General features: G+C 50.0%; 1 protein-coding gene across 1 annotated transcript in view; it reads left to right on the top strand.

Moving 5' to 3' along the window:
* SLC24A3 (solute carrier family 24 member 3) overlaps positions 1 to 25501 on the top strand; it is a 524237-nt gene that overhangs the window by 373630 nt on the left and 125106 nt on the right. Inside the window, exons 4-6 of the mRNA XM_062203807.1 lie at positions 12542 to 12616; positions 19851 to 19935; positions 20280 to 20383. Coding sequence (XP_062059791.1) covers positions 12542 to 12616; positions 19851 to 19935; positions 20280 to 20383 — 264 coding nt within the window. The remainder of the gene's footprint in view (positions 1 to 12541; positions 12617 to 19850; positions 19936 to 20279; positions 20384 to 25501) is intronic.

Here is a 25501-nt window from a genome sequence, read left to right as displayed (position 1 = left end):
TTCATAGCTTGCTGGCCCTGTGGACAGCTGAGGCTGTGGCCCAGGTATCAGCCTCTGGCAAAACCCAGAACACCACAACTTCCCATCCCTCACTGCCTCCAACTCAGCCTTGCCAACCTCAGAACCCCTGTCCCCCATGCCTGTTCTCGAGCAAACCAAATGAAGACCTTTGCTGGTGATGCTTTGAACAGGAGGGAAACGCGTTCAGACAGAGAGGGGACAGCCATGCTTGATTCTGCACGCATGGCTCTTTCCTGGGAAATGGTTAACACACTCGAACCAGGAAAGTGTCTTCCTCTGGAAGCATCTTCCCTAGAGTGTGTGCCCAATTCCTGGCAGGGAGGAGGGGGAAGGGGGTGGTTGCCGTGGAAACTGGAAAACATTGCTGCTTCTCCATCATGCTTGACTGCAGGGTTTCGGGCAGGTGGCCCTTGAAAAGCGATTTTATTTGTCTTTTCAAATCCAAACTTTTTAGTGAAACCAAAACTACATCTCAATCACATTCTCTTTGCAAAACAAAAATAGATACATAGACCATCTCAAACCCATTAACATGGCTGGGAAGCGGCAGATAAATTGGACTATGTCAAACTGAAGACCTTCTGTCTATCAAGGATATAGCCAATAGAGTGAAAAGACAACCCACAGATTGGGAGGAAACACTTGTGAATTGTATATCTCATAGGAAGTTGATAACCAGAATACATAAAGAACTCCCTCAACTCCACAACGACAGAACAAACAGCCATGTGAGCAACCCAGATGGTGCTCCAGACAACTGGCTTCTGTCTAAACCAGCCCTAGTTATTGCGGCCATTTGGGGAGTAAACCAACAAATGGAAGATTCTCTCTCTCTCTCTCTCTCTCTCTCTCTCTCTGCCTCCTTCCTTCCCTCTCCTTCTCTTGCTGTATCACTCTACCTTTCAAATAAATAAAAACATCTTCTTTAAAGGAAAAGGATCACAGAAGAACAGATACTGGCAAAGATGTAAAGAAATTTTCATCTTTAGGTACTATTTGTGGGAACATAAAATGTACGACCGATGGCAAATCCTCAAAAAAAATGAAAAATGGAATTATATCTGACCCAGCAATTTCACTTTTGAGTATATTTCCAAAACAATTGAAATCAGAGATTTGGAGAGTTATTTGTATACTTGTGTTCATAACAGCACTGTTGATAGCCAAGAGATGGAAGCAACCAAGTGTACATTGGATAAGCTACCCGTGAGGTGTGTGTGTGTGTGTGTGTAATATTACTCAACCTTGAAAAGGAAGGAAATTCTGAGCCTTGTTACAACATGGATGAACTGTGAGGACATTCTGTTGAATGCAGCAGCCACTCACAAAAGGGCACCTGCCGTATGACTGTACTTCTGTGGGGTACCTGGAATAATGAAACCAATAGAGGCAGAGAGTGGAAGACTGATTGTCAAGGGCTAATGGGGAGCAGGGATGGGGAGTGAGTGCTTAATGGGTGCAGAGTTTCAGTTTGGGAAGCTGAAAAGGCCCTGGAGGTAGATAGTGGTAATGGCTCTACGTCAGTGTGGCTATAATTAATACTCGTGAACCGTGCCCTAAAAATTGGCTAAGATAGTAAAGTTAGTGTTATATATATTTTACTACAATAAAAAAATTGTTAAAAATCCAAAACACTAGATAGATGGAGATCTATGTGTCTCCATCTATGGGAAGAGAGGTGAAAATAGAGAGAAGTAGACAGAGAGGGGCTCTCCAATGGCTCAGCCCCTCTCCGAGAACCCAGCTCTGCCTTCCCCCAGCCAGGCTCACTCTCCTCTGTGTTACTGACCATAAAAGGGAAGAGAGAGGCTAACTTGGAGATGGAAACAATCCAGGATCCCAGAGAGCAGTTCATCCTGGGACCCCAATAAAAGAGCAGGTCAGGGAGCTCCCTGGGGGTCAGAGCTGTCCAGCCGTGCTGGGTCTGCCCTCCCCGGCCAGCTTCCCAGCCCTTCTGAGCAACACACGCCCGGCTGGTGCATGAGGCCACGTCTGTGCTCTGCTTCCTGGTCTCAGCTTGGGTTTTTATTTCTTCCTTGTCCGGATGCTTTCTTCTCTGTGTGTTGCCATCGTTTCGTGTCTCTTTTCTTACTGTCAGTCTTGCTCAGTCCTCAGTGGGTGCGTGGAAGTTATTGAGGATAAGTATCCAGGTGGACACACTGCTGAGTTAGACCCAGCGCTGTCTGTGTCCCTTTCCCCATCCTTCCGCCTCCTCTCACCTCTGTGCCTCCCTTCTTTCTCTCCTCCCTCAATCTCCTGCGTGGTTCTCTGCTGTACCCCAGCCCATTCTCCACTCTCTCTATCCTGCTCTGGCCTGGGAGACCTGCCTCTGAGATCCAGGTCTCCTGGCCTCCCGCGCCTTGAGCTTCTGGTTCATCCAAAGCCAGGATGGAAGGAGCAAGGGATGGGACATTCCCTGCTCCCTCCTGGCCCTCCAGGGCCTGGCAGTGGCTGCTTCCCTCCACCCTCTATGGTGATGGGCTGCCTGGCAGCCCCTTCCCCATGCTCACCAGGCTGCAATGGCCCATGCCCTCCAAGGTGCACCTGCAGACCAGAGCCAGGTAATAGCTTCTTACTATTGCGCAGCCCCTGGACCTCAGCGGTCTTTGTTGGCTGCCCTAAGTCTGGCTGTGCTGCTACCAAGGAGCCCTGCCTTAAGTTCTCTTCATTTACAAGAAGAGTTATCTCTGGTCTGACCCTTTGCTGAGTTGCTTCTGTTTCCTGCTGTTCCAGACTTGACTGCCCTTCAAGGTTGGGGGGTGGGGGGAGGTGTCTTACTTGCACCTGGAGACGCATGGGGTTGGGTTCTCTCCACTGTGTGCCCTTGGACCACCTGCATCGGAGGCACCTGGTGCTGGTTAGAAATGCAGGTCCCGGAGCCCCAGCCCAGCCTCTGGAGGTGGTGCTAGGAGCTCTCGTTCTGTGTGCATTTCTGGTGACTGGCTCACGCTGCAGCACACGGTATAGCATATGTGATCCTTCATGGGTATGGTAGATAGAAGATGTAGCGTGAGGTCTCATAGCCATGTGTCTTTAGTAGTGACGAATGTGAATGATGGTCCCAGGTCTCTGCCACTCCACTAATGTGGCACAAAAGATCTGAGGTGTCCATGATGGCAGACATGCCCCCAGGTCCTGCCAACACTACTCGGGCTCCTTTCCTGTATTCGTAGTGGAAGGAAGTGCTGAATTCCAAAGACAAGTTAGAGGGAGCAAAAACACAGTTTACTCCCAGCCAAGTAAACCACACTTCTTTCTAAACTGCTCCTTGTTGGGGCTGTTGGAAGGCTTGTGGACCCTGGGTTAAGAGACTCATCTTAAAAGAGGTCCCTGCAGAAGGGGTTGGGGACCTGGTAGAGGTTAGAGGAGTAAGCATTCCTCAGAGCACCAAGGGTCCTCTTTGCCTCTGCCACTTGCTAGCTGAGTGGCCGGAGCCCCGATCCAGACCTTCCCTTCTCTGTCTCTGTTCCCACCTGTGAGGCTGCACAAAGCCCAGCGACCCCTCCTTTAGGGTATGATGAGAAATGGAGAAAGTACATGCGTGACCCACAGTGAGCACCCAGTAGGCCATGTGACCCTAAAAATGTGTCACCAAGCACGTGGCTCTCAGGCCACTTGACGCATAGTCTGCTTGGGAAAGTGAGAGACAGAGTAGAATTACCCCCACGTGAGGGGGCAGGGCAGCTGGGGTGCTGATACACCAACACCAGAAGCCACTGGTGATGGGCTCCTGTGGAGTCTTAGTTTCCAAGCGTTTATTGGCTGCATTTTGTTCAATCAAAAGTCTTCCAGTGAACTGAGGCAGATTCTGACATTGGCGAGGCAGTGGATCTCTGAGTTCCTAAGGCCTGAAGAATACCATGGCACTGATAGCCATCTGCTACGCTCCTGTCCCCTGGAAACCCCTGTCCCCAACCCCTCTGGCTCAGAGCCTGTGTCTGTCCTTAGAGACTAGAGCCCCAGTGTCCTCGGTGGTGGAGGAACCCAAGAGTGGGCACAGGGTCGGTTCCTCCACAGCCAGTTTGAGCCCCAGCTGCTCCACTTCTAATCCGGCTCCATGCTAATGCTCCCAAAGGCAGCAGATGGTGGCCCAAGTACTTGGGACCCTGCCGTCCACATGGGAGACCTAAATGGAGTTCCTGGCTCCTGGCTTCTGCCTGGCTGAGCTCTGACTGTTACAGCAAAATAGAAGATTCTCTCCGTATCTATCTTTTCCTCTCTCTGTCACTCTGCCTTTCAAGTAAATACATCTTAAAAATATGTGGTTTTTATTTTCCAAACCTAATCATACAATCATTTCAAACTATGAAAACAACAGATGAGAAAAAGAAAGGTGATGATGATGGTGGTGGTGGTGATGGTGGTGATGGTGGTGGTGGTGGTAATGGTGGTGGTGGAGGTGGTGGTGATGATGATGGGGGTGGTAATGATGGTGACGGTTACTCAAGCCAATAATCCTATAGATCTTCCCTAGGAATTCCTTCCCCAGCACCACCTTCATTGAAATTAAAGACCGAGACAGGGGTGCAGATGATGTAGTGAAAAGAATCTGCCAGTGATCAACAGAACTGCAGCCTGTTGATGCCACATAAAACAGCAGGGTTAACGTTGAGCCATTGAAATATGTTTGCCCTCGCAATTCAGAAGCTGTTATGTGTGTTGACTTTTTGGCTATAGCCTGTTCACCTCCATTAAGTCACAGGCCACGGTGATTTCTTGTTATCCAAGGTAGTTTTAGCTTAGCCACTGCAGCCGGAGTTCTCTCTTTTTATTAGTCCCAATCAACCCTTGAACCTGCCTGATGGCTTGAGAGCCACTTCCTTTGCTGGCCTCCTTCACCACCCCCGCCTAGCAGAGTATCTTCTAGATTGTGTATCAGTTACCAGGCACATGCTTTCAAGTACAGAAACCCTTGATTGACAGCAGCTGCAACCAGTGGGAGTTCCTTTTCTCACACAACAAGAAATGCAGATGGAGGTGGTTTGGGGCATTAGTTCAGATGGTAAGTTGTGTCCTTGGGTGGTTATCCTCCTATTTGTTGTCTCAGAGCCATACTAAGGCTGCTGCTCTTCCAGGCATTCCATCAAAGTTCAATGCAGAAAGAAAGGGTGTTCTAGGTGGGTGTATCTCATTGATCAGAACTGTGGTACATGGCCATGGCGAGTGGCAAGGAGGTTTTAAAAAGTTGAGTGTGTTATTCCCCAGAGGAACACTGGGGTTGTATTTGCAAGATAAAATGGTGACTCACTAAACCTTTTAACCCACAGTGTCTGCTCCATTGTGAAACTCTCTCCCAGGATCTTCACACCTTGAGTTAAGTGCAGTCATTTATTGTGAATACTCCCAACCAGAACCAGCCCTCAAGTCATTCTTTGTCCAAGGACAGTGACATAAACCTTTTTAAAAAAAAAATTATTTATTTATTTGAAGGTGGGAGAGAGAGAGAGAAACTTCCATTAGCTGGTTCACTCCCCCACATGGCCGTAACAGCCATGGCTGAGCCAAACTGAAGCCAGGATCTTCATCTGGGTCTCCCACATGGGTGTCAGGGACCCAAACACTTGGGCCATCCTCTGCTGCTTTTCCAGGCCATTAGCTGAGAGCTGGATGGGAAGTGGAGCAGATGGGACTCGAACCATCACCCAAATAGGATGCCAATATCGCAGGCAGTGGCTTTGCTTGCTATGCCACAGCACCGGCCCTGTGACTTAAATCTTAGGCCTTTTCCACCAAGCAGTATAGCTGGCTTTTGTTCCATCTGTTACTGTGGAATTAATAAATAATTATCTTGGCTGGTGCCGTGGCTTAACAGGCTAATCCTCTGCCTTGCGGTGCTGGCACACCAAGTTCTAGTCCCGGTTGGGGCGCCGGATTCTATCCAGGTTGCCCCTCTTCCAGGCCAGCTCTCTGCTATGGCCCAGAAGGCAGTGGAGGATGGCCCAAGTGCTTGGGCCCTGCACCCGCATGGGAGACCAGGAGAAGCATCTGGCTCCTGGCTTCGGATCAGCACGATGCGCCGGCTGCAGCAGCCATTGGAGGGTGAACCAACGGCAAAAAGGAAGACCTTTCTCTCTGTCTCTCTCTCTCACTATCCACTCTGCCTGTCAAAAAATAAAATAAAATAAAATAATTATTTCTAGGTTGTGACTACCTCAAAATAGAATCATCTTATCCTTTGGTGGCCTCTGAGTAGTGTATAATTTATTTTATTTTTTAAGATTTTTATTTATTTATTTATTTGACAGGTAGAGTTACAGACTGAGAGAGACAGAGAGAAAAGTCTTCCTTTCCACCCCCAAGATGGCCGCAATGGCCAGAGCTATGCCAATCTGAAGCCAGGAGCTCCTTCCCGGTCTCCCACGTGGGTGCAGGGGCCCAAGGACTTGGGCCATCCTCCACTGCCCTCCCAGGCCACATCAGAGAACTGGACTGGAAGAGGAGCAGCCGGGACTAGAACCTGGCACCCATATGAGATGCCGGTACCATAGGCAGAGGATTAACCTAGTGTGTCACCGCGCCGGCCCCCTACTGTATACTTTACACATATAAATATTATTTCAACCAAGAGGAGAGAACAGGGTCCTGGCTACCCCTGGTGGTACTGCTTGTCACTTTTGATTTTTTTAGGTCTGCCTTCTTAGAGTTTGTTCATTACTATTGTTCCGGTGTGGTTCATTTTTTTTATCTTGGCTCTGTAATCCATGCATCAGAGGACACATCAACACATTGCCACAATAATACTGTGTAAGAGGTAGCCTCACAACCTCAGTGACGCAGCACAACAGCAGTTAACTTAACTTGTGAGTCTTTGCATGGAGCCGAACTGTTGAACTGGGGTTAGGCTTGAGCAGTCTCACCTGGGCCTGTCCACTTCTTGAGATTGGCGGCTTGTTGGCTGCTGGGCCAGCTGGGATGGTGACTCAGCTCTGCCTCACCTGTCTCTTTTCCTCCAGGATCTTCAGCAACAACTGTGCAGGCAGCGCTTGCTTGTATCAAAACCCCTTTGTCCATCTGTCTCCATTCACTCCTCCCAACAGCCACATAGGCTGCCTGGAGAGCATGCTGGAGATTGCTCTCCTGGTGGAGACTAGGCCAGGTGAGAGCAGCCATTCAAAGTCGCACAGCTTGCAAATGTCAAGTCCCGGACTTGATGCAAGATCCTCCTCGCATCGTGGACTTCCTCCGAGGCTCCAGGCTGCCCCACGTTCTGCAGCTGCTGGGACCCGCTCAATGCTGCTTGCACATTTTCCTTGCCCTACTGCACAGGTGATACCAGCTACCCCATGAACACCACTCTCTTGGGAGTCCATTCACTTGGTCTAAACCCTTCTGTGCAAGCTCACCTGGGCTGGGGTGGATAGAAATGTGTGAGGTACACAGCTGCTGCCCCTCAGAAGAGAGGCCAGATCCACAGATGTTAAACACAGCTCAGGGCCCCAGTCACTCAGGATCAGTGCATGAGTACAGTTAGGTTTCTGGGAGAGAGAAGCCCCTATGGTCATGAGTTCCACATAGACGCTCCAAAAACCCCTCTGTTCTCTAGGTATCTCTCACTCGTGGCTTCCAGAGTGTGTCCCAGTGCACTTGTTCAGGTTGCTGTGACCTAGCATCAAGGCTTAGATTCCAGGGTGCTCCTTTGGGCTGCCTCAGGGTATTGGGACAGCTCAAGGATTTCTGAGCATTCAAATCTATCTTGTACTATAGTGCACCTTGTAAAAATAACAATACAGAAGCCGGTACTGTGATGTAGTAAGCTGAGCTTCCACCTGGGGCACCAGCATCCAATATGGGCTCCGATCCATGTTCCTGCTGTTCCACTTCCAATCTAGCTCTCTAGAAAAGAGAAAGTAGTGAAAGATACCCAAGTGCTTGGGCCCCCGCACCTGCATGGAAGACCCAGAGCTCCCAGCTTTGGTTCAGCCCAGCTCCAGCTGTTGCAAGCATTTGAGGAGTGAACCAGTGGATGGAAGACCTCTCTCTGTCTCTGTCTCTCTCTGTCTCTCTGTAACTCTGCCTCTCAAATAAATAAGTAAATAATCTTTAAAACAAAAGAATATAAATAAAGAGTACCAATGGTCCACAAAATGGGTGACTGGGGTTCTGAAGAAAGGCCCTCCCTCTGTGTTTTTAGTGGAGACAGCTTCGTAATAGGTAGGCTGAAAACCAGCAGACATGTCCATGGGGTGGGGAATCAGAAGTGACCTCTGTATACGAGAAGACAGTTGAGCCCCCAGGGAAGCCTATGAGACACCTGTGGGCTGGAAGGCTCTTCCCACGCATCTCTGAGTCCCCTGGGAAATGGACCAGTACCTCCCTGCCTCCCACAGGAGTTGAAAGAATGAAGCAATATAGTCCTGGTCAAGTACCTAGTACCTGCCTGGAACTCCTGGCCCCACACATGGTGGCAAACGTTACCATCATTGGTGTTGCTGCTCTTGTCATGATCTTCATTGAAATGAACGTAGCCTGTGGACGAAGGGGAATGGTCAGGTTACTCTCAAAATGCCTTATTCTTGTATGAATGTGTTTGCCCAGTGTCTTGACGGTGCTGTCGGTGGCGTACTTGCCGTAGGCTCTCTGCGTCTCGAAGTTTGGTTCTGTGTGTAATTTGCTGTGTCCTCGTTCACTTTGCTTGTGCTGCTTTGCCCTTCCAGTAGAAGCCTGTTTTCCTGCAGGCAACGTGGGAGAGAGTCACAGGGGACCTTTTTCAACCACAGGGCCAGGCCTACCCTCAGCTGCCAGCCACCCCACCAACCTGCAGCCCTCTCGGGGTACCCAGAGGAGCTTTGTCATGGGGCGTGTGATTGATTGACAGGGAAGGATCCTACCCCATTCTTGTCTTGTGCGTGGAGACTGCTGTAGTTTTCCATGGCCGTCACCCTCAAGAAGCACGGGAGCTGCTCACCTCCCACCCCACCCAAACTCAGCAACATGTAGGATGTTGGATGCAGCCCCTGGCCTGTGAGCAGGGCTCATACTTACTACTGTTGGGACATTTTCTCCATGAGATGCTCTTTGGACTTGCAGGCACTGTAGGCCGTTTCGGTGAGCTCAATATGTCAGCTGTGGACAGCTTATTTAGATCTTGGTTAATCCACAGATGTGCAGTTCTCGCTTCCAATTACTGAATTTGGATGTCCTTTCAAAGATGATGTTCAGACCTGCATATCATTGCACCAGCCAAGTCTTGGGGCACCAGAGGATTTGAGTCCATTGCAATGTGGAAATGTATTTTCTGACATTTCCACAAGGCTGTACAATTCAGCATTCATTATTTTTAGATGGATGTCTTCCCCCCACCAAAAAAAAAAAAAAACACTGCAAAAAATTTTGTAGTGAATATGTGTCCATCAATTAATAAAAAGTTGTTTTTAAGATTTCTTTATGGGGTCGGCATTGTGTATAGCAGGTAAGGCCACTGCCTGTGATGCTGGCATCCCATATGGGCACCAGTTCAAGTCCTGGCTGCTCCACTTCCCATCCAGCTCCTTGCTAATGACCTGGGAAAAGCAACTAAAGATGGCCCAAGTGCTTGGGTCCCTGCCACCCACATGGGAGACCTGGATGGAGCTCCCAGCTTCAGCCTGGCCCAGCTCTGGTGGTTGTGTGCATCTGGGGATTAACCAGAAGATGGACAATCTATCCCTCTCCTTCTCTCTCCCTCTCTCTCCTTCTCTCTCTCTCCCTCCCTTTCTCCCTCCCTCTCACCGTCTCTCCTTCTATCTCTCTCTCTCTCCCACTCTCTCTCTCACTCTCTTTCCCACTCCCGTTCTCCCTCCCTCCATCTCTCTCTCTCTCTCTCTCTCTCTCTCATCCCATTCTCCCTCCCTCCCTCTCTTCCTCTCCTACTGTCTCCTTCTCTCTCTCTCCCCCCACTCTCTCTCTCCCACTCTCTCTCTCTCCCACTCTCTCTCTCTCTCTCTCTCCCTCTCCCATTCTGCCTCCCTCCTTTCCTCCCCCCCCCCACTCTCTCCTCTCTCTCTCTCATTTTCAAATAAATCTTTAAAAAGAAAAAACATTTCTCTGCACACTGACCATAATCCTTCCTCTAAACTCTCCTACCACCTACAAAAAAAAAACACACACACACAAAAAAAAAAGTAGATGCAAGAAGGAAAACTTAGAAAATATTAGAAATTTTGAAATACAATGATAACCACACCCACAGGAAGGAGACACATGGCTATGGCTGGACTTCCAAACTGCTACATGCAAGAAAAGTTAGGGAAGTGTATAGACATATGTCTACTTAGATAATTTGATAAAATGAGATTGCACATACCATTTTATAACATTTTTTCCTTTAGCAATGTGTTGCAAATACCTTTCCTTATCACCAAGTATGAACTTATGGAATCCTTTTCACAGTATTTCATTGAATGGTGAGTCATGGTTTATGTAACTCATCCCTTGTGGTGTGTTTTGATAAGTTTTCATAATACATTAGAATCAGCAATTTTGAGCTGAATGTCGCCGGCCCATATGTCTTTGTGCATTTGTCTGGTAGTCCCACAGTACCTGACAAATAGTCTGAAGGTGCACTTGAGAATCATGCAGTGTGGTAGGAGAGACAGAACAGACCTCTGTGAAAAGAAAACAAGCTCATACGTGGGGAGGTAAAGGCTCTGAACTAGTGCAGCCACTAGGAGTCAAAGGCCAAAGGGAGCATCATGTCACGCTTGCATTGCTGCGGAAGCTTCTATGACGGACAGTTGCAAGTGACAGACATTCAACTAAAATAGCATGCATGTCAAAGGCATGCTCTCAGCTCATGAATTGGAAGAATGACTTTGGTTTCAGACTGAACTGTGTGCAGGGTTCACGTGGTGTCACTGGGCCCCTGTGTGTGTGTGTGTGTGTGTGTGTGGGCATGCACCTGTCCCTTCTCTTAGTCCAGCTTCTCCCTGCATGAGCAGCGTTCTGAGATAAGCTCTGCCTACAGGACAGCTACCTCTACCACCTCCAGACTCAGGGGAGTGTACATCTCAGAAAGAGAGAGCTTCTCCTCTTCAGCTTCTCTGCTGATCCCCATTTGGCCCTTCCTGGCCTTTGGCCCACCACCACACTATGTGATAGTGAAGGGGTTTCCTGGTAGCCAGTGTAGGCCATGTGCCTATCCCCTGTTAGGAGGAGGGGACAAGTGACCGAGGGCTCTATTTTGGGGAACAGTTCACAGAAGAAAATGTTGTTGCGAGGTCAGTAAATCAAAGGCATGTCATTGTGTGTTGGCCCTTGAACCACATGTTAAATATGCTGGGCTCTAAGTAGCAGAGAATCAGCGAATCCAACCTCTTTTATGAGACTTAGGGTACATTATAACATCTAGAGGTAGGCTGGGCTCTGGTGTCACTTGACCAGTGCTCCGTGGCATCCTTAGGGGGCTAAGGTGTTTTCTAACTCAGGGTCAACTGTATCTCAAGTCGATGTTCCTTCCATGTGGCCACCAATGGCAATGAGGGCTCCCAGCTACCTGTCCTCAACCAGCAAGAGCAGGTGAGAGCTGACTCCTTTTGGCAGTGCCTCTGAAACCTCTCCTGCCATCTGATTGGGCCCACCTAGGCCATGCATCCGACTCTGACACGGTGGCCATCCTTGGGGAACACTGCACACTGATTGGCCCATCGTTATCTGTTCTTCAGGAAGCAAGGTGTAGGGGAACAAGGCGTCACCTCCTGCATAGGGCATGGTGAATATTTGGACAAAACTGGGGTCCCTCAGGAAAGACTGGGAGTTGGGTGCTAGATGGCCAACCAGCCCTAGGATCTGAATAATCACCGAGGAAACAGGTGTTTGGTTGAAGCAGAGAGGCAGTTGCTGGCCAAAAGGCAGAATCCGGAACGTGCCCTGGCCCTAGCTGACCCAGACATGGAAGCAGGTTTGCAGAACCCGTCCTGCAGGGCCCAGGCAGTGAAGGAAGTTCAGCTGGAGGTGTTCATGCATTCATGCCTTCACTTCACACATCTCCGTTGAGCACCTGCCATGTACCCAGACCCTGTGCCGACTGCTAATCCTAGCAGATACAGAAATCCTAGCAGATAAATTTCACATCTGTGTATGCTTCTAGCAGGGGAGACAGACAATATACAAATCAATGTGACATGATATGCCAAAAAATAATCATAAAGTGAAGGAAGTGGGATAAAGAGGAGTGGAAGGGAGAGGAGTTGAGTTGACCTTGAGCTGGGACCTGCAGGGTATAGTAGAGATTGCCAGTGACATATCTGGGAAGAAGAGTGTTCAAGGCAGCGGGAACAGCAAGTGCAAAGGCCCTGAGTCAGGCATCTGTTTGGGGAACAAGGAGGTGGCCAAGAGGAGAGTGGCAGGCAATGTGGTTAGGGAGAAAGCCAAAGCCAGGCCATGTGTAGTTCTTCCAGGCATTGCAAAGACCTTGTACTAAATCCTAACTCCCATTTGAATGCCCGGTGACAAAGGATATTACTGAAGGCAGAAGCAGCCAGACCCGCACCCACTTGGCTCTCCCTGCCTCTGACTTAACTCTGTCTCCTCACCTCTCTTCCAGGCCATGTACATGTTCTACGCGCTGGCCATCGTGTGTGACGACTTCTTCGTCCCCTCCTTGGAAAAGATCTGTGAGGTACGTGTCTCCTGTTCTTGTGTCCGTGCCGGGCTCAGGACAGGGCCTGTGTGCCCTGGCACTGCTCCAGCCCTGCGCCCTGCATGGCAGCCGGGGCAGGGATCCCCACCATCAGCAAGCTGGGGAGCAGTGGACGATATTAGCACAAAAGCTCCCTCAGCGTGCTCAGAATTCCATGACGCTGATAGATACTTGGATTTCAACTGTAGGGACAGCTCTCTCCACTCCATTAGGCCATAGCTGATGTGCTCCAGTCATCCCTTGGGTATCCAGAAAGAATTGGTTCCAGAAACCCCCATGGGGGTACAAACCCATGCATACTCAGGGCTCTTGTGTATTTGCATAGAACTGGTGCTCACCTCCTGTGTTCTTTATATCACCCCTGGATTCTCTGTGATACTGAAGACTAAATCCCATGCTGTCCTGTGTTGTTTAGGGAGTAGTGGCTGGGGAGGGAGACAGACTGAACTGTTCTCAGATCTCTGTACTTGGCTGTCAGTCGAACCCACAGATGCAGAACCCACAATATGAAGTCCAACTCCACTTCTGTTCCCTTCCTCATTTTCCTTCCATCTTTAAATCCTGTTCTTCCTCTCTCCCTAGCCCTTTCTCCATGTGCCTCTTCGACACCCATCCCTGAACTTTGGTAGTCACTGGGGGTCCTCGAAGACTGAGGGCCCCCCAACCACACGCCTCGCCCAGCTTGCTGTCTCGTGTGTGCAGAAAGACCCTGAGCAGAGGCCTGAGAGGCACTGAGATGAAAGAATTGGGTGCAGAGACTGGGAAAGTATCTCCGTTAGAAATCATCACAGAGCACGCCAGGCTGAACAGCAAGTTAAATCCCTTTCATCAAAAAATACCCAGCAGATCTAGAACTCTACGGCACTTGCCTCTTTCATCTCTTTGCTCTAAAGCGTGGTCTCCTTTATCTGGAAACTTCCATTTTATCTATTGATTTTTTTTTCTAATTCAGAGTCCCAGTTTTCAGAAGGGACCTTGCCCAGATACATCTCCCGTCTGAAAACCCAATCTCCTTCTGCCCCTGCTCCTCAAAGCTTGTGACTCCCCCTTTCCTCCCAACCCCCCAATATCTGAGTCAGCAAGTCTTGGGGAGCAAGGGAGGGAAGGGGCCCAAATTTTCGTTTTTTAATACATTCACAGGTTGCTTGTCCAGAAACAACTTGAGAACCACTCTCTTAAGCAGTTCTTGCTGTCCCTGAAAATGTGTTAGGTTTCTTGCTTTAGATAGATAGATGGTGGAAAATAGATTAGATAGATGGGAAATGGATAAAAGATCAATTAAAGGGGGAGAGAAGTGGGCACGTGGGTATATGGTAGATAGATGATAGATACTAGATAGAGACAGAGAGAGAGAGAGATACATAGAAGATAATTAGACATATGGTACATAGATGAGAAACATAGAGAAGATAGATTAAAAAGAGCCAGGTAGGTAGATAGTAGATAGGTGATAGATGCATATATACATACACAGGTAGGTAGATAGATGGCAGACAGATGATTGGTAGGTGATAGATGATTGACAGATATGATAGGTTGTAGATGATAGATTATTATAGATAGGAGGTAGATTTAGGCAGAGGTAGATGATAGAGACAAATGATAGTTAAATAATTGGTTAATGATAGATAGATGATAGGTAGTTAAACAAATGATTAGAGAGAGAGATAATTGGCAGATGATGACAGGTGGATATATGAGAGAGAGAGAGAGAGAGAGAGAGAGAGAGAGAGAGAGAGAGGAGGGAGGGAGGGACCCCCCAGAGGCTGCAGCAAGTGCACCCGTCTTGCAGCACAGTAGCACAAGGGAGGTGAAGTGGTTGCTGAGACTCACAGTGGGCAGGTGAGGAGCCCTTTCTCACAGTGATGCAGCCTGGGGGCAGAGTCGCCTACGGCAAGCAGGAGGAAGTGTCCGGAACCTGTAGAGATCCTTTGTGATCTCTGAAGCGCAATCAGCCTTCGGTATCCAGGAGGCACGGTTCCAGGAACCCTTGTGGCTATCAAAACCCACAGATCCCCAAGTCCCTTATACAGCATAGTGTTTACATATAACCTATGCTTATCTTCCCATATACTCAGTTTTTGATTGTTTTTGTATATTTTCATTTTATTAGAAAGACAGGGAGCAGAGATCTTCCATCCCGTGGTTGATTCAGCAAATGCATACAGCAGCCAAGACTGGGCCAAACCCAAGCCAGGAGCATGGAACACAGTTGAGGTTCCCATGCATATGGCAGGGACTCAAGTACTTGAGCCATCACTTGCTGCCTCCTAGAGTGAGCATTAGCAGGAAGCTGGAGTTGGAAGCAGAGCTGGGACCCAAACCCGGAACATCATAGATGCATCGTAACTCCTGTACCAAATGCCCTCCTCTATCCTATGTACCTTACATCACCTGTAGATTTCTCTGTACTGCCTACTACAGTGCACGTGGGATGTATATAGTGACAGTGCATTGTGTAGGGCATAATGACAAAAACCAGTGTGCACCTGTTCGGCACAGGTGCCGGTTTTTTCTGAACAGTTTCCATCTGAGGCTGGTCAAATCCTGAGACATGGAGGGCCAACTGTACCACCAGTTGCTGGTTTATTCGTCATGCAAAGCAAAGCAACTCATCCCTTTCCCACACAGCTTTTACTGTTGCTAACAGCAAAGACGTGTGTGCATATACAGATATGGTTGTCAGCGAGCACTCTATTCAGTGGAAGAAACCTAAGGAACGTGTGGACAGACACGCAGCCTTGGAAGAAGCAATTAAAGAGCCTGAACATTGCAGGAAAAGAGAGCATGGGGAGAGATTAGTTTTTAATGAAAAAGGTTAGAGGCCAGTGTTGTGGCCTCCACCTGTGGCACCAGCATCCCATATGAGCACTGGTTAGTGTCCCGGCTGCTCCTCTTCTAATCCAGCTCTCTGCTGTGGCCTGGGAAAGCAGTGAATGATGGCCCAGGTGCTTGGGCCCCTGCATCCATGTGGAGACCTGGGAGAAGCTCTTGATTCCTGTCTTCAGATCGCCCAGCTCCAGTTTTTGTGGCCATTTGGGGAGTGAACCAGCAGATGGAAGATTGGGCCATCTTTTCACTGCTTTCCCAGGCCATAACAGAGAGCTAGATTAGAAGAAGAGCAGCCAGGACTTGAACTGGCGCCCATATGGGATGCTGGTGCTGCAGGCGGCGGCTTTACCGGCTATGCCACAGCACCAGCCCCCCACTCTTTACAAACAAGAAAAACAGAGGCTCAGGAAAATTAAGCACCCTGCAGCAGGTCACACAGCTGGCTAGGGGTGGAGTCATGATCTGCACCAGAGTCAGCGTGAGCTCTGAGTTCTGGGTCCTCATGCTTGGTGCCACTGCACCACACAGAGAGGAGCCTGGCACAGCCCCTGGTTTTGTCAGTAGTGGTTCCACCTCTGGGGCCCCCGGTCATGGGGCAGTGGTAGACACAGAAGAGGAGCTGCCTTTTCCCAAGCACTTTGTGCTTCCATCCCCCGAGTCCAATCTCAGGAGCAAGATCAGTGTAACAAGGCAGAGCGTCACCTGCTTGCATCCTTGACAGCTGCTGTGCCTCTGCCAGGAACGGAAACACACTGAGCTGTTGAGGAAACGTGGTGTCAGCCAGGGTCGGCGGGGCAAGCACCAAGATTACCCTCATCTAGAGGTCCCGGGTGTTTAACCTGTAACAGACAAGCGATGGTTGACACCGTCTCCCGAGCTTGGGGGATGGAGGCGCCAGCCAGCCCTTGGCAGCCTCAAGGGCTGTTCCGCACCTTTGCGTTCCCTAATCTCTGTCTGCTGACCTGATGTTGTGTTCTTCATGGGTTCTTAGAGCCTGCAGCTGGGCACAAGAGGGTGCAGGGGGTTAAGCTGTTGCTTGCCACGACAGCAGCCCATATCCAAGCACTTGTTCAAGTCCCCTGGCTGTACCGCTTCCGATCCAGCTCCCTGCTGTATGCACCTGGGAAGGCAGCAGAGGATGGTCCAACCGCTGGAGTCCCTGCCACCAACGAGGGAGAGACCAAGGTGGAGTTCTGAGCTCTTGGTTTCGGCCTGCGCCAGCCGTGGCTGCTGCAGCCATTTGGGGAGTGAGCCAGCAGATGGAAGATCTCTCCCTCTGACACTTTGCCTGTCAATAAATAAATAAATCTTTTTAAAAATAGCTAAGGTATGGAAAAAAAACCACACACACACACAAAGATGTTGTTTTCAGCTTGTGGGAAAGATGATTTGGGAGAGAAATCTACACTGTTGTTCAACAATGTATAGTCAGGCGGAGGGCAGATTCCCGCCCGGTCTCAACTACTTTGAAGTTGAAATCAGATAAAAATATGGGGCTTGGGGATGGAGACAAAGGAAAGGGGAGCGAGAGGAGATGTGACAGGAGCAGCTGGGGCAGGCCCCGGGTTCATCAGGCACCTGCTCCAGGTCAACCTCTTCACCTGCCTGGTCCCAGTTTCCCCGGGGGTGCGACCTTGTTCTCTGGGTCTAGGACAGCCAGGAGGTTGCATCACAGGACATGAAGAAGGTGTCCAGCGTGGTGAGAAGCCCTGTGCACCCCCCAGAAGAGGGACTTGGCTACACCAACGTGGAGAAGGGGCGAGGGCACATTTCAGTACAGAGAGAAGCCAGCATGAGCAAAAGCCCCCAGACTGGGAGGTGTGGCATTGCTGAGGACTGTGAGGTGGAAGCCCCGGGCTGGGCAGAGGCTATGAAGTGAGGAGGAAGGCAGGAGGGGAGGTGTCCGGGACAGCAACGGGACAGTCAGAGCAGCGGGTGATGTGAGGATGCTCATGGAGCTGTCTCCCCTTTTTACGGTAGCCTTGAGCAGGTCTCTGCCCGGGGGCCAAGCACTGCTCAGGGCTTGCAGGAAACGGAGAGGGAGCACAGCACGGGCCGTGCCTTCTGAGCACCTGCAGGCCGCAGAGCCGCTCCTCAGTGATGCAGCCGGCTCTGTGCACCACAGATTCTGTGTGCGTGGATTCAGGTGACCACATCACACATTGAAAATGCTCGAAAACAAATGGTACTGAGCGTATGGAGACATTTTTGTTGCAGTATAAGATACAGCTATTTTTGTAGCATTTCGATTGCATTAGGGATTATAAATAATCAAAAGGGGATTTTATCTATACAGAGGGATGTGATGGGTTCCATGCAGATCGTGTTTCACTTTTTTTAAAGATTTATTGTATTTATTTGAAAGACAGAGTTACAGAGAGAGGTAGAGACAGAGAGAGAGAGAGAGAGAGGTCTTCCATCTGCTGGTTCACTCCCCAGATGGCCACAACAGCCGGAGCTGCTCCAATCCAAAGCCAGGAGCCAGGAGCTTCTTCCAGGTCTCCCACGTGGGTACAGGGGCCCAAGCACCTGGGCCATCTTCCACTGCTTTCCCAGGCCATAGCAGAGAGCTGGATTGGAAGTAGAGCAGCCGGGACTAGAACCGATGCCCATATGGGAGGCTGGCACTTCAGGTCAGGGCTTTAACCCACTGCACCACAGCGCTGGCCCCTCATGTGTCATTTTATAAAAGGGAATCAAATGTCCTTGGATTCTGGTACCCATGGGTTCCTGGAACCAGTTCCCTTGGATGCTGACGACCACCTATATACACTGGGGGCTGGGTGAAGTAGCAGGGAATTGGGAAGTGAAGAGCGAGTCTAGGAAGGAAGAGGTTGACTCTGCTGGGGTTACAAGGGCAGGGTCTGGAGGCAGGATTGCCCCCCTAGGAGGCAAGATCTAGGCAGCAAAGCATTTCAAGCCAGAGTATTTTGCCGGAGAGCATGTGAGTCTCAGAACCAAGTGGGGCAGAGCAGGGGCTGGCACCAGCTTGTAGGGAGCCCTGGGTACTGGACTGGGGTGTTAAGAATTGTCAGGTGCTCAGGAGGGAGCTGGGAAAGACTTTCAGTGACTGTCATGGCAGACACATGAAGACCCCCACCCCTACCCTGGTGAAATGATGCCAGGGTTGGAATGAATGAGGCAGAGGCAAGGTAACAGACTTGCAGGAGGAAGCAAAGTGACCATCGAAGGAGCTGGAACACCTGGCAGCAGCCTAAGGATTGGAGTCTGCAGCTAAGATGCTCAGAGCCGGCAGACAGAACCACAGCGGGGCAGGGCTCGTGATCACTGCTGGTGAACCAGAGCTGTGAGCAATGCATTTGCTGCCTTGCTTGCAGACTTCCTGCCTGGTGAGGCTGGAGGATGCTCACGGCCACAGGTTCCAAAGCTAAGCTGACAGCACCTCCTCCGTAGGGTCTCCTCTGCACCCATCTGGGGTTTAGCTTTTGAGTCCACAGCCAAGGCACCCAAGATCCCACATCCATATCCACGTGTAGGGCTCCCACCGCAGTCTGTTGCTGGTCAGCCAGCAGAGCCAGTGGCACCAGGCCCATGCTGCCCCTCCATGGCTGAGCTAGGAAGTGCAGCAGTGGCAGGTGCCTCCGGGACAAGGGACGATGGCGTTCCAAACCTGGCATCTCCTTGGCTGGACGGCCAGGAGGGAGCTGGCCGACCATGCTAACCAGTCTCTAATGTGTATTTCTCTTGACTTCAAATTGCTTTTTGGTTTGACACGTGGGGTAGCCTGGAGACAATGTCTCAGCACGCTCTTGCCCACTCGCACTCTCCCAGGCATGGGTTTCACAGACTGCAAGGATGGGGAGTGGGTTTCAAGAGGTGGCCCTCACATGCACATACATCCCCCCAAAAGCCTCCATAGCATCCTGGAATGGAGGCTGACACACTGATTACTATGAGACCTGCTTTGCTTCTCTGGGAATCGGCATAATAGGACATACAAATTTGCATACAAATCTGGGTTTTTGGCATTTATTTAAAAGTCAGCCTTTCTGGCAAGACTGGGGGAACAAAGCAGCACTGATGACCTTTGCCTTGGTCCCACTGGCCCCGTGGCCTCATACCACCCCTCTGTGCCCCCTGTCACCTACACAGCCCTGGGGGGCACTGGGGCTGGGGACCCCCATATCAGGAACTCAGAGCTCTCGAGGACATGCATTCCCCTCCCTTGGCCTGGTCAGAGTGGCCCAGCTCTGCGCAGTGGAGGAGGGGGAGGTTGAGAGGGGCTGAGCCTGGCCCCCAGGACCTGTCAGTCCTCCCCTCACTGAGGCCCCAGCTTCTCAGGGCTTGGGGTCCCGGGAGTCACAGACACCTGTGTTCCCAGGTGGACTCCTACTCACCTGTGCTCTTTGTTCCTCTGTAGCGTCTGCACCTCAGTGAAGATGTGGCTGGGGCGACATTCATGGCGGCAGGCAGCTCGGCCCCAGAACTCTTCACGTCGGTCATAGGTAGGTGATGACTGGGAGACATCCCACTCCTTTGCTGTTAGAAGGAAAGGGCGTGAGGGTCAGGCAGTCCCTGGCTGGGGGATCATCTGCCACGGATGGGACGTGGGACTCCAGCGGCTCCAACGTGGGCTGCTCTGCCGGGGCTCCACGGTGCCACTGGGGGCTGTTGTCATGATGCTCTCCCTGTGCTTGAACTTGCCCCAGACTCAAGGCCGCTGCTCCTGTGGGACAGCAGAGCCGAATGCTCCCTCCAATCCTGTAGATCCCCAGTGCAACCTAATGCCTGCAAAAGGCCACCGAGCCCCTGGCACCCAGAGCCAGGCTGATGTGCACCTGTGTTCCAGGGGTCTTCATCACCAAGGGAGACGTGGGCGTTGGCACCATCGTGGGCTCCGCCGTGTTCAATATCCTGTGCATCATTGGGGTCTGTGGGCTCTTCGCGGGGCAGGTAAGGCTGACCGTCCCTCGGTGATGGCGGAATGTGACAAGGTGTCGTTCTGAATACTTTTCATTCACTTTCACTTCACTTTCATTTCACTTACTTTTCCTTAGTAATCATATGTGTTTATGGGGTATAATACGAAATTTCAGTATGTGTATACAGAACGTGACAGGTCAGAGTGATGGGCATATCTGTCACCACAAACACTTACTCTTTCTTTGTGTTGGGAGTATTCCAAGTTCTCTTTACTAACTCTTTTGAGACAGCTATAGATAGCCTACTGGGCCACAGAACGGAGAAGTGGGTCATCCTTTCTACCCCATCAACCACCTTCTCTTCAGCATCCTCCACTCCACACCGACCTTCCCAACCCCAGAGAGCCACCGTTCCACTCTTGTGCTATGAGATCAATGTTATTTAGTTTCCATGTCGGAGCGAGAACGTGCCAGGTCTACTTGTCTGTGCCTTTTCTCACTTAATCATGTCCTCCTGTTCCATCCGTGTTTTCACAAGTGACAGAATTTCACTCTTTCTGGTCACTGAATAGCACTCCATTGCATCTGTATGCCCCGTTTGCCTTATCCACCCCTCTGTCGGTGAGCACCCAGGCCGATTCTGTATCTTGGCTGCTGTGAGCAGTGCCACAGCCAACAGGGGAGTGTAGATGTCTCTTTGCCACACTGTCAGCTCCTGGGGCTGCATACCCAGTCCTGAGATTGCTGGAATATATTATTATAATATAATATAATATATACAATAAGTAGTTCTTTTTTTAATTTAATAAAGCTTTAATGACAATTCTGGTTCATACATTGGTGTTCATGTACCTAATAGACTTGGGATAATATACTAATAGACAATAGATATAAAAATGTAAGTCACAGAGGCAGATCCTACTAGAATAAAAGAATGAAGATAAAATAATGACTGTTCTAGCTGTATAAGCCTGGCCAATGGGTTATTTAAAAACCCTATCTATAAAGGAAATATTTCACTTCACATCTTCTTTTGTATTTTTTTATTTATATAAGGTGAACAAATTTCATACAATTCAGATACACAGATTTAAGAGCATAATGATACCTCCTACCCTTTCCTCCCTCCTGCCCACACTTCACCCTCCCTCTTCCTTTATTATTTTTTCTTTTGATTTCTATAATGGTGTACTTTCCGTTTATTTTATAAGCATTTACTGAACCCTCCTCTACATAAAGAATTCAACAAGTAGTAAGTGGAAAAACCACTGCTCGTCAAGAGTATGGACAAGGGTCAGAAAGCGATGAGCAAGTCTCAAAATACCAGTTTCGTTCCTATACATCACATCTTTTGTACTCTGTAGGTGAGTTAGTAGTTCTGTTTTGAAATGAGGATCCTCCATACTGTCTTCCACAATGCTTGCCTTCATTTACATTCCCACCAACAGTGTGGAAGAGTTCAGGGCACTGGCTGGAATCCAACTCACACTGGAGCCCGTGGTCTTGGGCAGAGGTGATCGGGGGTCCCTTCTGGACTGGACACCGACGCACCACCACGACTCAGATGGAGTCTAGACTCCCCAGGACGTCCACATCACTAACTCTAAGCAGCCTGAGAGACATGGGTGACAAATGAGAAGCTTTTCCATTCATTTTTCATAAGTCACTGATCCGAACCAGAATGACCAGAACTGCTTTAGACGTGGTTTGGCCTCGGCAGAAATAGATAAATGAGAAAGAGAGCTGGGGAAAGAGACTCTTCCTGCGAAAAGCAATTTGCAGTTTGAGAGGAGCCTTTTCTTTTTTCTGCAGCCATGGAGCGTTTTATCCTCACGTTAGCTTTTGCATGCTGGGGGGGCTCATGAGGGGACCCTGCCGTCTGCCATTCTTGGAGACTGCTCCATGGACAGAGGACGTCGTGGGGCCTGTGTGCCTTGTGAACGCTGGACTCTGTTTGCTCACGGGCCTGGGACAAGGCTCTGCGGCCACGCAGGAGTGAGAATGCTGGCCAACTGTGGTGCAGCAGGCTGCGGCGGCAGCTGGGGGCTGGCGGGTTTTCAGATGTTCTGCCAGCTCTGGATGTCCTCATTTCTTTATAAGATTGCGCTGGGGTTGGAGCGTGTCCCCCAAAAGCTCATCTCTTTGGAAACCTTAATCCACAAACTCATCTGTTGATGGCATTTGGGGGCGGGGCCTTTGTGTTTAGATGAGGTTGTGAGGTTATGATAAGCAGAGTAAGAGAGGCCTGAGCTAGCGCCTGCCTCTGCTCACCCTGGGGTGCCCGTCCCCATGTTGCAAGGCCCTTGCCTAATGCCAGTCTCATTCCCCTGGCTTTCCCAGCCTCTAGGCCGTGAGCTAAGCGAACCTTTAGTCTTTATAAATGACTGGGTCTTGGGAAATGGACTAAGTTGCAATTTTACTCAGAAGCAATGCAACCCAAATGCTGAAGATGGCACCTTCTAGAAAAAGTGATTTCCAGGAACTACTTCGCCTTTTACGCAGGAGGGGAAACCAGTGACCCGTCCCACCTGACCTGCAGCCTCCATGCAGGCAAAGCGGGGTCCTGCTGGCCCCTGGCTCCTGTGAGGGCAGGGGAAGGCTCCTGGCGACCTTGTCACATACCCTGTGCTAGGCCACCCGTCTTTCAGCAGCCAGTCAGGGCTACCTGTGCTGCTTGCTTTCCTAACGTACACTCGAGGGTGTCCACGCAGAAGCATGCAGGTGCACCCTTGCTGTTCTTCATAACTGCTGGTCTGTCTGCATCGCTTCCAGGCACAGGGATACTTCGATATGGCCAGGGATCAGCTCTAGGGCCCTCAGGTGCAGGGCTTCCTTCTACAGTGGGGCCTCTGGACAGCTGTCTCTGTATGTGGGCTTTGAGCTCTGCCAGCTCACTAGATGGAACACTCTCTTCTTTCTCATCCTTATGCTCAATGGTCTCTTGTCTACATTTTGTAGACCCTTAATATGGTGTTTTCCAGGTTTTTTTTTTTTTAAAGATTTATTTATTTTTTCATTTGAGAAGTAGAGTTACAGACAGAGAGAGGGAGAGACAGAGAGAGAGGTCTTCCATCTGCTGGTTCACTCCCCAGATGGCTGCAACAGCCAGAGCTGGGCTGACCTGGAGCCAGGAGCCAGGAGCCAGGAGCCAGGAGCTTCTTCCGGTCTCCCACGTGGGTGCAGGGGCCCAAGCACTTGGGCCATCTTCCACTGCTTTCCCAGGCCATAGCAGAGAGCTGGATCAGAAGTAGAGCAGCTGGGACACGAACCAGCACCCATATAGCATGCCAGTGCCACAGGCAGAGGCTTAACCTACTAATCCATGCCATTGCACACCCCCCCTTTTTTTTTCAATCTTCAGTATGATCTCCCTCTCCTCTTTCAAGTAAATAAAATAAATCTTTTAAAAATAAATAAATAAAAATAACATCCCCCATCTGAGTCTCCGTCGCTGGCTTAGGTGCTATTGGCAGCCCCTGGCTCTGCTCTACTTGGGTGCCTTCTCCTTGAGACGTCACATCCAACAGAGGATCCTGTTGCTGTCAGCGGCTGGTAATTAGCATTGTCACCGCTAGCAGTGTGGTCATTAGCCTGGCTGCGATTAGTGTTGTCATTAGTGCATTAGTCATTTCTACCCGCAGCTTGACTCAAAAGCAAGCCCAAAGAGGGGGAGTGAGAATGCAAAGACATGAAGACAAACGACTGGGCAGTGTCGACTCAGGACCATGCAGCTGATTACGTGTGAAACGGTGTGAAGGCACGTGTGGCTCATCACTCATCTGCAATGCAGAGCAAGAAGCAGCTTGAGTAGAACACCAGCCCAAAAGGCACGTAGTGTCCCGAACGTCACCCAGGGCTGGCACCTGTCACTCGACTCCCTCTGTGAGGTCTTCACTGGCCCATCTCACAGCCCCACATGACCTCGGTGAGAAGCAACAGCCATGGTTGTGGTTAGAGACAGCCCATGTGATGAATCCCAGAGCCAGCCCGTCTTGCTGGCTTTCTTTGTCCTGTGCCCACTCAGACATGCCCAAGGCCCTGCAGCCTACTTTCTCTGGATTTCACAGAGTCCCTGGATTGCCAAGGAAGCAAGATGATGTTTGGAAAGAACATGGGCCCAGGAATCAGACTGGTCCAGCTTTGAATCCTGACTGCCTGCAGGAGATACGTCCATTCTCTAAGCCTCAGTTGTCTCATCCCTGGCACGAGTATAAGCGTGCCTGCTTCCCAGTGTTCCCATGGCATGTTCAACCTTATGAGTCCCTGGCCCGTGGGATAAGTCATTGAAATTGGACACCATCGCCAACACTCAGAACCAAAGGTTCAGAGTTCTCACTTCCAAATTCCACCCTGCACCACTGTGATCATTTGACCAGCTAGTTGGTGGAAACTGACAGTCATGGATGTCCACAGCTTCCTTGACAGCTACAGAATACATGGAGGGAATGGAAGGGGAGGGTCGGAGAGAAGGTCTTCTAAATAAAATGAAGCTGAGGAGAGTTGTTGGAAGGAGGATGTCACAGGACCGGTCCCTTGCCTCTGTGCGGTCTGGTCAGTGGGGCCAGTAAGGAATGAAAGCTACCCAGCTTCATGCATTGAGAAGCCCTCGCGGACGACAGAGCAGGTGCCGTAGAATGTGATGGCCAAGGCCGGTGATTTGGAATTGAAGGGATTGGCAAATGCAACCTGGGCCTCCCTTAGCATTGTTGAGTATGCCAACCCCCACCAGGAGCCTCTCTAACCCATTAGGGCAGGCAGGCCAGCACGTGACCAAGTGGGTAACCCATCTGAAATTAAAGTTTAATTAAGCTGTAAGGTTTGAGCTTCTGTCTCTGTTAGGGTTTTGATGAATTCCATGTTAATTAAATGTCTGTTGCATCCGCAGTTTGTAAACATGCCCAGTGCTACAGCGTCTGCCTAAGGTGCTTTGGGAAGTTTTATGGGACGAGAGGGAAATTGCTTCTTCAAAAGTGGTTTAGAGAGTGGTTTTTGGCATCCTCATAAGATGTTTCCAGGGCTGTGGTCCTTCAAGTTTTCTTTATTTAAAAGCAAAGAATAAGAACAACAAAGAGAAAACACCAGATTCTCACTGCAGCTAATGTCGCTAATGTATTTCACGTTATTGTGTTGAAAGGACTTCGTACCAATT

This window comes from Lepus europaeus, chromosome 10 (genome assembly GCF_033115175.1).
Source record: "Lepus europaeus isolate LE1 chromosome 10, mLepTim1.pri, whole genome shotgun sequence".
Taxonomy (NCBI): domain Eukaryota; kingdom Metazoa; phylum Chordata; class Mammalia; order Lagomorpha; family Leporidae; genus Lepus; species Lepus europaeus.
Note: the sequence above shows the minus strand (reverse complement) of the source record. Positions and strands in the feature narration are given on the sequence as shown.